The sequence below is a fragment of the Candoia aspera genome, chromosome 1, assembly GCF_035149785.1.
Source record: "Candoia aspera isolate rCanAsp1 chromosome 1, rCanAsp1.hap2, whole genome shotgun sequence".
Lineage (NCBI taxonomy): Eukaryota > Metazoa > Chordata > Lepidosauria > Squamata > Boidae > Candoia > Candoia aspera.
Window position 1 is genome coordinate 78122830 of NC_086153.1, and position 11030 is coordinate 78133859.

Sequence of the window (11030 nt, forward strand, 5' to 3'; positions counted from 1 at the left end):
AGTGTTTCTTCTGGCTTAGGAACAAAGTCAGTGGTTAATCAGCTGGTCTTTCCAATCTTGGTAGTTCCAACTCTTATGTTAGGAGGGGCCTTAACCTAACTATTTTGGTTTTGCTCAATTTACACCGGTATTGTAGAAAATGAAACCTGATTAGATGGAGTTGGATGTGAGCATGAAGCAGAAATAAAACCTGCACATCCAACATGCCAAGGCCTGCTGCTACATCCTAGCATTAGTGCATCTTGGCAATGCAAGAGGCATGGATGGACCTGTACCTCTTAGGCACTGGCATGGTCCACCAAGCCCCTGCCTTAGTTCTTGCTGAAATTCAGTAACGCTCTTTGCTAAAGCATTTTCAAGTTATATGAAAGTCCGAGGTTTAGTCTTAGGAAAAAAGAAGTTGACAAGGGAAAATTATCTACAGAGAGATGTCTGTAAGATTTAAGATTGAATTTCATATAAAACTGAACTTCGAAAGCATTCTGGAATTGATCTGCTCACCTTTTATATTGCACCGTTTTATTTTCAAACACTTCACTTGGCAACCAAACAGGTTCAGTGTATTTATTTTTTATGGTATGTATAGAGCTGATTCAGGACAATATCTTCAATAATTAAGAAAAAAAGAGCAGGGATGGCAAAAGTATGCATGAATTATATTGTCCTGTCTGTTAAGATTCCCTTCTTTTAGACTTTCTGATGGGTCTGGAATATTTTATTTTGTGTTATTTATTAATGCTCTGTTTTTAAAAAAAATATATTTTGAAGTACTTATATATAGCAATTATCATCAGTGCCACCCCTGTCCATTTCTCCCTTTTAGCTGTGCCCATGATGATCACTTTCTGAATGCTATTCAAAATGGAGTATGTTCTTTGGGCAGAAAAAGAGCTGAATTATTACTGGTAAAAGAGAAAGCAATACAGGGAGAAAATTTTGCCACTCAACAGCAATTTATATTGCAATTTGGATCAGTGCTCTGATAAATTAGGTTAAGAAAATGCAACTGCATATATTTATTTCACATTGTGAGAATGTCACTGATTTTAAAGAATCCACCCATACTTTTATAGAGTTGCTTGGCATATAACCTGGACTTTTTATGGGAAATAATTTTTAGAGGCTATTAATATAATAAAGTATTTTGCATAATATGTTAGATATACAATAAGAATATACTTTTTAAGATCCAATCTGTCAAAGACAAAAAACACAGCACAGGTGAATATGGATCCAAGGTTCAAGGATATTTTATCACAGGGTCATTATTCTATTTCTTATTTAACACTGCTTGGGAAATGTTATGCTATAATATATTTGAAGCCACATTAACCTATTTTGTTGCCTTTTTATCATCCTTTTTGGCAGATAGTGACTAGAGTCTTTTCAGTGGTATGGTATGCCTACGTGGTGGCATTTTCTTCCAAGCTAGGTTTATCAGATGTCTTCACTGTTACTTTCTTGTTGTCAAGAGACATCTGTTACATTCTTGAATGGTTTTAATAGTATTAATTATCCTGAGCATACTGCTGCTTATTTTTTATTTGTGTTTTTTTTTAATCTGAATTGATCTGCTTTACCTTTGAATCAGAATTATTTCAAAATCAATTACCTGTACAGGATATATTTGAAAAGCCAAATAAATGTTTCAGCTACACAAGTTATTATATTCTAGGGATCGCGTGATTGGCTTGATGATGACAGCTTGTGACTTGTGTTCTGTGACAAAATTATGGCATGTTACCAGACTGACCGCCAGTGATATATACGCAGAGTTTTGGGCTGAGGTATGAGCATTTCATGACTGATTTATTTGCATATCTATCAGTAGACATTTGACTAGAAAACTAAGCTTTTAGAAACTATTGAATAGAGTAGATGATGTTACTTGTTTGTTTGTTTGTTTGTTTATAATCTATAGCTTACCTGACTGCAAACAACTCTGGGCACTTTAAACTTTAAAAGCAGGAACTATAAAAAAAAATTAAGAAACAGTTCATAGACACTGAGAAGAATGTCTATATAACAACCTTATGTTTGCCTTCAGAATTCTACCTCCGTTATATATTTAACATGTTTAATTTTGATTATTGGGAGTGAAATAGCTAAGAATAATAAATGAAGAATATTCTCAAGAAGCTTTATTTTTCTTTCAGGGTGATGAAATGAAGAAGTTAGGAATTCAACCTATACCTATGATGGACAGAGATAAGAAAGATGAAGTTCCTCAGGGCCAGGTAGGTCTAAAATATTCTAAGTTTTGAATAGATTTAATCTGAACATAATATATGTATCCAAATATTTAAGTATTGCTATGTTTGCTTTTTGAATGTTTTTCATACCTTTTTTAAAGCTTAGAATAATGTTAAAGAATTTTGAACAAAAATTTTTGGAAGCATTATTAAAATTAGTAATGTAATAAACTCTTCATAATTCTCAAAAGAATGAACATCATTTTTTTCAGTGTTAATGTGCTGATTTGGAACAATTAATGGTCCAAATTACAAATCCTTAAAAACTGAAAAATATGCATAGTGAAAGAAAAAGAGAAGCTTATGTTTATTAATTATAAACAATTCCTATGCATCACTGGGATTCTGATATGATCACTTAAAAATGCACAGTTAGTTATTGATTCGGGGGTGAATAATGATCATTCCACAAAAATCCAGAGCAAAGAAAGAAGAACATTGCTTGCTTATTAGCCTCTTTCAGCTTTGTAAGAAAATAGAAGGGAAGAGGGGGTTTAACATACATTTGTAAAATACAGTGAGGATATATGACAAACATTCTGTTAGCAAAGATGACAGCTTTAGGAACTGTTGCAAATTTTGAGTTCTTGACTGGCAAGTGGCAACATTGCGACCTTTGACTTACATTGTATAGATTCTAGAGGTATATATGAGGTATTTATTTATTTATTCATGTATTTATATTTCGAATTTCATCACCAACCATCTCACTCGAAGAGTGGGATTGGCATTACTAAGAACACATATTTAGTAAAAATTTTTACTATCAGCAGTTTCCTTGCCAAGCAATTTATGTGCCTTTCTGAGTTCATTAATATTGTTTTGATTTTTATTATTTCTTTTTCCCAGATTGGGTTCTATAATGCTGTAGCCTTGCCGTGCTACACCACACTCACACAGATCCTCCCTCCCACAGGGCCACTACTTCGAGCATGCAGGTAAATATGAATTTGTCTTGAACAGTCAACTGAAAGCCATTAAATAGTCTTACTTTCACACAAGGAAGGATACTAAATGATTATTCCTCTTTACAAACTCTTTCAGAAGTGAGGGAGGTATATCAGATGCAATAATTTTAACTAGCTATTTGCTTTAAGAGAAGGCCTGCACAATTTCTTTAATTCTTTCCTGTAACATGGATTTGTCGCATGCCTTTTGCAAGAAACATACCAACAACAAATTCTTCAATCTCTTTAGAGCTTGGTGCTCTAAATTTGTAGAGCTACATGCATGCCAAGACTTTTTTAGGGTAAGACAAAAGGGGGAGAAAAGTGCATTGTGATTACCTTTTATAGTTAATAGAAGTTATCTTTCTTCTACCATGGAATTTGGAGAAGGAGATTATCATTTTAGCTCACTCAGTTTGTTTTGGCTAGTGTCTGTCCTTCCTGGAATCCCAGTTGCTCTTAGTTTTTTAAATTCTAAACCTGCATAGTTCGGTATAGGGGTCATAGGGAAGGTCAAAGGGACATGCAATGCAAAGAGTTACATTGAAACTTAAATATATGCAACATTAGTTGATAACTACAGGTAGTCCTCACTTAATGACCATTCATTTAGTGATGGTTCAGACTTACAACGGTGCTGAAAAAAAAAGACAACCAGTGCTCACACTTACAAAAGTTGTAGCATCCCTGCGGTCATGTGATCACCATTTGGGTGCTTGACAACTGGTTTGCATTTATGACTGGTGCAGCATCCTGTGGTCACATGATCATTTTTGACCTTCCTGGCTGGCTTCTGGCAAGCAAAATCAATGGGGAATCATGCAATTTGCTTAATGACTATGTGGTTCGCTTAACAACCATGGTGATTTGCTTAATGAACACTGCAAAAAGGTTGTAAAACTGGGTCAGATTCACTTACTGACCACTTCACTTAGCAACCAAAATTCCAGTCCCAATTGTGGTTGTTAAGCGAGGACTACCTGTATTCACAAAGCAGCGTTGATGACATTTTGTGGCATAGGTAATCAAACTACTACATCCAAGAGGATAAAGGCATACTTTTTCAACTTGATATTGAACATCCAGTAATTAATGACACAGTTGCTATTTAAAGTTCTCCCTAAATTGAAAGCCCAGATATAAGAGATCAACTGTCATGCCTGCCTCTGTGAAGGACGAGCTGATATCAGAAGTAATTTTTATAAAAGTTAATTTGATTTTTGTATACTGATCTACCAATAAAATACCTGAAAAGTGAGTAATCTTATGTTTTCCCTTTCTCTCCAGGGAAAATCTCAAACAATGGGAAAAAGTGATACGAGGGGAAGAAGCTTATGGATGGATACCCACTGAGTCCAGTAGTTCTGACTCAGGCTCTTTTCCTGTGAAGATTGATGACTGATCCACCTTTATTTAAGGCTCCCACCCAATTTTTAGCTCTTTAAAAGGATAAACCACCCTGCAAATACAAACAGGGAAGGCTGAGTGCAAATTTCTTTTCCTCGGTGATAACAGTGTGAACACAAGTTTGAGTGATAATTCAACTATCAAAGCAAAAGTTGGCTTGTAAATATAAAAGACTGGCTTTTTTATAGGCTATTTTGCTGAGGCCTTAATTTCAAGATGATTGGACTGGGAGGGCTAACCTAGGGTTGCTTTTAAATTGTGTCTTTGCGGTAAGGAGGTTTCACTGGTACTTTTGCTTACTATTACACAATACTGTGATTGGCTTTAATACCAGGCTCACCTGGGGAAGTCTAGGCTATAAATAGGACATTGCCACACTAATATGGTACATGTTTTTGTTTGATCTTTGAACTCCAGAAGAAAATCTCTGGGGCAGAAACTATCACTGAGTTTACAGTACTTGAATTTATCTTGCTCCAGTGGGAGGTTTAACTTCCAGATACTAGTCTCCAAAAGTTATTTGATTAGCATCATAAAGCAACTACTCTATTGCACACATTAGTCATTGGGGAGAAAATATCAGTGTTTCTTTAGTGATTTTATAATTTAGGGAAAGTGTCTATTTCTACACTGGATATAGTAGAATATTTACTTCTGGTTGTAAGTGTCCTGTCAGGTACCTGAAGACATTCTTTTCAACCCTAGTAACAGCAATGGGTTGAATTTCAAATGTGGTAGCAAAAATCTGTCAGGAAAAGCCAGTCATTTTTAAAACAGATATTAGAGATGGATGCCTCCAAATCCCAGCTAGTTTACAAAAAATAGGACCTTCCAGGCATAGTCATAATTTCTAGAAGTCATAATGGTACTTACTTGTTCTTAGTAGCTTCTGTGTTGCTCGCTAGTACTGGGTGGGTTCTTTTCTGCCTTTCCCTTTGAATCTCCATTTACCTGATAACCTTAAAAAAAGAAGAAGTCTAGTCTTGTAAACTGTTGCCTGTGGAACAAGAAAGCTGATTTGTAAACCATTGCACTTACATACTGTGAATGAAGTCTGTATTGATTTTGGCCCCAATTCTGCACATAATTGCATTATGTGATATATTTCCATATGTGTTAGGCTGTACATGCTTTGAAAATGTGAAGAAAGAAAGAAATGTTTTAAGCCTTACATGAGCACAGTACCTCTACTATTCATTAGAATAGTTCTTCTTTTTCAGGCTTCCTGTAGGCCTGAAAAAAGTTGTGGCTGCTTTAAGAGTTGCATTAAGTTTAAGAAATTGACTCCTTAATGTCTTTTTTTTCCCCAGGCTCATACAAAACCCTGAAAAAAGTTAAGTTGCTTTAATGGATAGCAAAGAGGAGCTGTGCTCCTATGAGGCCCAGAAAGCTTCTTCCAAATCACTTTTGAAGCATGTACAGTCCTAATGTCTATACCTCTTTGCAGAACTGAATTGTACACCTAGTGCAAATATGTTAACCTTAATCTAGTTTTAGACGATATATCAATAAGCCATGAGGTTTAATCCTAGCACCACTGACCTCAGTGTGAACACCTCTGTTGACTTGAATGGAAATCTTCTCCCTCCCTCCCTCCCCCTCTCTCAGTAGGAGATCCTTTCTTCTGAACTAGGCTTCATTCATATACTTGATACAACATTTAAATGAGTCTATCATATGGGCCTCCTCTGCAGAATCTTTACATACAATACCTATACATCACCATTATATACCCCATTCCAACATTATGTTCAAGAGGCAGACATACTGGATCCATGAGCTGTCATGCACCATGCGACAATGTTCCAAACGTAACCATCAAATGCTGAGAGAGTCAAATGAAGAAAGTATTGGAAAGCAAATAGCTAATTTTATAAACTGACATATGGATCCTAAAATGGATTCTGGACAAATAACTCTATGTTGCTTTTCCTGCTTTTTGTGCATAAGATTACCATGGCTACCTCTCTGGAATATAATTGTATTTTTAGCTGATTAATTATGAATGTTATTATACAAGTTATACTGTGCCAGTCCAATGTCATTTTAATTAATTATTTTATTGGTCAGGACCCAAAGAATGTTGGTGTAGGTTACAATTGAGCACATGTAATAGAGATGGGGAAACCTATATCCTTCCAGATCTTGCTGAACACAGCTCCTGGCTGCCTTAGCCAAAGTTGCTAATGGCGATGAATGATGAGAGTAATAGTTTAGTAGCATCTGGGGGAATGCTAATTTGCCACTCCTGGAATATTGTTCCTCATAAATGTGCACTATCTGGTTAGAAATATGATTGCACAAATATACTAGAGCTTTTACTATATGTCTAATTTGTAGATTTAAGTTTTGTTGCCTGGCAGGTATTTTGAAAGATTAGGTTCTTGAAAAAATGCCTTCTCTGGCCTAAATTTCATGGTATTCAGCTTACTGACTTTCATTATTGTGCAGATATTACTGTGTGGCACAACCAAGGAAGTATTAACGAAAGCATACACCAAACATGAATGAATTTGGTTCAACTGAGTAACTGTGTGTATGAACACATAATGCACACACACAATAAACAGGATGTGTGTGTGTGTGTTTGTGTGTATCATAACATAACATAAAAAAAACTAGTTAGTAGAGTTCAAGAAAAGCATTAAGGAAATGTTTAACAAAATAGCTGACTTGGGAATGCTGGTTTGTAATATGATAGATTGGTCTGGTTCATTCAGCCTACTATCCTCTACATTTCCTAGAGGTTATGTAGCATGTATAGTCCCTGTTCCTGGTCATTATGCAAGTGACTATATTGTAACAGTTATGAAAAAAGGCTGGCCAGACATCAGATTGTTCTCAAACAATCAGCAGGGGTTCTTTACAAATATTTGTTATTCAGAATGTGAAGTAGCTTTAATTTATGACATTGATTCTGTCCAGCCCCTGTTAACCCCCTTTGGAAATTTTCCAAACTTAACCATCAATGCTGTGATCCCAGGGTCAAGTTCTCAGGGCCATAGGATTGTAGCTTCAATTAACTTTAATATTTGTTTATTGCTCTACCCCACAGTCTGCTTCATCGGAGTTGAAATATAAAAGTATGTCAAAGATGTAATACTGCCAGGAATAAGTTTATGAATGTATTACATATCTAGTGAAGTACTTAAATAACTTTTTCTCCTAGACTTTGTTATATGAAAATATATTTGTTGCCCCAAGCCATTTTCTGAGTTCAAACTACAACTTAAGAGACTTGTATATCTTTATTTCTTTAATTATCTGGATCGTTTCAGATAAATGAGTACAACAAGCTGGTAACAATTTGTAGGGGAAATATAAAAATGTAAGTTACAAATATTAATGTTTGTGTTGAACAACAAAACAAAATAAATTATTTTCTGCTGTAGAATCTTGCACTAAGCAAGCTTTGGTAGATGTGAGAATGATACATTTTAATCTCTTTTAAAATACCATCACAATATTCTTGGTAAAGAAATTGCTTCTTTTTCCCCCCTTTGATCTCTAGATCAGATCTTCTTATAGAATATAGAGAAAATGTGTTGAACTTCTACTTTTACATTTCTTTTATAGAATGAGAAAAGTTGTCTGAGCAACTATTCATATATTATTTGTCCTTAAGATCCGATACGCAGATTGGGAATAGGTGTCCAACTTGCACACTTTCCCACTCCTTGGCCCTTGTTACAACTGAACACCAAGACTAGTGCAATCCTACAAGAGTGCATCTTCAGTGGATTCCCAAAGATTGAGTAAAATGTGATAAGGTTCTAAACAACATAACCATATTGGGCATTTATTTCACTGCTGTGCATCTTGAAATTTGCATTATCAAGTGTATAGCAGCTTAAAGCAGGTCACAGAAATGCTTTTGACTATGGTACCTTTATATTTATAAAGCATTATAATATACATAATATATCAAATATTTTGCTTGGTGGAAATTGCACTGGTGTAATTAAGAAACTTTTGAATGGGCAGCAATATTTCATTGTAATCATTGTCTAGGTTGTACTCTGTAGAACTGCTAGAAGAGTACACCAGTATGATTTTTAAATAAGGGATGTAAAATAAATCAGTTGACACAGGGCATGCAGTGTGGAGCTCAGGGGAACAGTGATTCTACATAGATTACATAACCAGAAATATTTCTCTTTTCCGGGTAGCATTAGCATGTATGAGTCATTTGTTCAGACAGTGCTAAAACTGTAAGTAATATATATGGCATTTTCTTTTGAAAAAATGCAGCAGGCCTGCAACAAATCATGCAGTTCTGATCATCCCACAGAAATTTGAAATTACAATGGCATTTCCATATTGTGTCATAAGTATAATGTGAGTGTATTTGTTCAGAGGACAGAAATTTCCCTTTACTGTTACTTAGAATTTTGCATTATACAACCTAACAAACAGACGTCACAATAATTTTCTTTTAAAGGTTATGCTTGCTGACCAAAAACTGTGCTCGGTTATAATATGAGGGAATACTCAGTGCATGCACTCAAAGCATTCATAATTAATCTGTTGTAAATTTGATCCCTCTATACCCAAGTTGTACTGGGAACATACAGCTTCAAGGCAACAATATCCACTGTATCCAAGGAGTTGGGGAAAAGGGTGTGTATGTGTAAGAAATTTGTGTGTGTGTGTGTGTGTATGTATGTATGTATGTATGTGTGTGTATATATATATATATATATATATATATGAATGATTGCTGAGAAATCTCTTTGTAAAAAGAAATACTCAAGTGCAATAATTTTAAGAGGTCTTAACTTTGCATTTATAAATTATAAATAATGTACCTGGTATGTATTTTTTCATGTATTCATTTTCAGTCTTTGTATTTTAAACGAACCCAAATCTTTATTATGTTTATATAACAGAGCATACAACCATTTATTATGATCTAAGTAAACTGTAAATAAATTTGCAAAAAAACCCAACAGTCAGAATATATGCATATCTGGGGGTCCTATTGTGAAATTTATTTCTGCTTTAACAGCTGGCTGTAGTGCAGCAAGGTATCTTCTGTGGATATGTAATTATAAATATATGTATGATACATAAAATATTTAGAGCTGTTCATAATTTTAATTCAATGCTTATCTATATATAAATATAGATAAAACACAAATGTTGTGAATATTATAGAATACAGATTTTTTTTAAAGAAAAACCGTTCATAGTTTTCCTTATTGTTATTTATTGTGTCTAGCACCAGTGCTAAATGCTAGCATGGGCCTCTGCAGGGAAGGCAAGGGGGACATTTTGGACACTCGAATGTGCACACATATATCTGCATGTGTGTTGGCATGCAGTACATACATGGCAAAAAAGAGCAGCTCTAGGGAGCAGGTGAGTACTGCCAGTAGGGGAAAGCGTATGCCGTTTATTTGGGGATGATCAGGGTTTAGCTAATATTGTGGCTACCAAGGTAGTCCTCATCAATTTTGCCTTATGAGTTTAGGGCAGGAGGAAAAGAAACATGAAGTAAAACAACAACAACAACTGTCCTAACAACCAGGAAACACACTGAGACAAGGAACTGGTCTCTAATATTTATTGCTAGTACTTAACAGGAATCCTAACAAACTGAAGAAGCGTGGGAAAACCCTGACATATAACCCCCAAGGGTTAAGGCGGTCCCGATCTGTGTCTCTTTGAATGGCTGAACAATTCATCAGTGCTACGCATGCGCTTGACAGTCTGGATGGGAGCCCCCTGCTCGCCATCCTTACTCATGACAACAACCCAGAGAACACTTGCTAGTTTTGTCAGCTACCTTTCCAATCACAGCTGTTCCAACAGAGTTCCCCTGCTGTGGACTCTGCCAGTGATTTGGCATTCTTCTCAGGTGACCTTCCTTTACCTTGCCTCTGTTTTGTCTCTTTCAGTGATTAGTCCCTGTCTCTCCTCCACCACTAGCTTCCTGTTTCCAATTAGGCGGCTGCTCTAGTGTCCTAAGAGGATGTTTAGTTTTCCCAGAGATTTCTGGGAACCTGCATCCTATGCTCATCAGTGGAATATATTTATTTATTTATTTATTTTATTTATCAGATTTGTCACTGCCCATCTCCTCCCACCAGAGGGACTCTGAGCAGTTTACAATAAAATAATAAAACATCAAACATACAATATAATTATAACATATAAATACAATATATGAATAAACAATAAATACAGGTAAAAATGAAATCCAGATGGAAAATGATTTAATTCAGTCCTTGTGTGCAATGAGTGGCTTAAGGCAATAGCCATCCCCAAGCACGACTATTCCCCTCCCCGCCCCAGGCCAGGCAGCAGAGCCAGGTCTTCAAATTCCTCTGGAAGGCCAGGAGAGAGGTGGGCAACCTCACCTCCAAGGGTAGTATGTTCCAGAGGTCAGGAGCTACTGCAGAGAAGGCCCACCTCCTGGACC

The 11030-nt window shown here is 35.8% G+C and overlaps 1 protein-coding gene across 1 annotated transcript in view; it reads left to right on the forward strand.

Moving 5' to 3' along the window:
• The window catches only part of PDE10A (phosphodiesterase 10A), a 126348-nt gene extending 120519 nt beyond the window's left edge, over nt 1-5829 (forward strand). The window contains exons 19-22 of the mRNA XM_063307696.1: nt 1676-1787; nt 2157-2237; nt 3102-3190; nt 4487-5829. Coding sequence (XP_063163766.1) covers nt 1676-1787; nt 2157-2237; nt 3102-3190; nt 4487-4601 — 397 coding nt within the window. The 3' untranslated portion in view covers nt 4602-5829. The remainder of the gene's footprint in view (nt 1-1675; nt 1788-2156; nt 2238-3101; nt 3191-4486) is intronic.
• The last annotated feature ends 5201 nt before the right edge of the window (nt 5830-11030 follow it).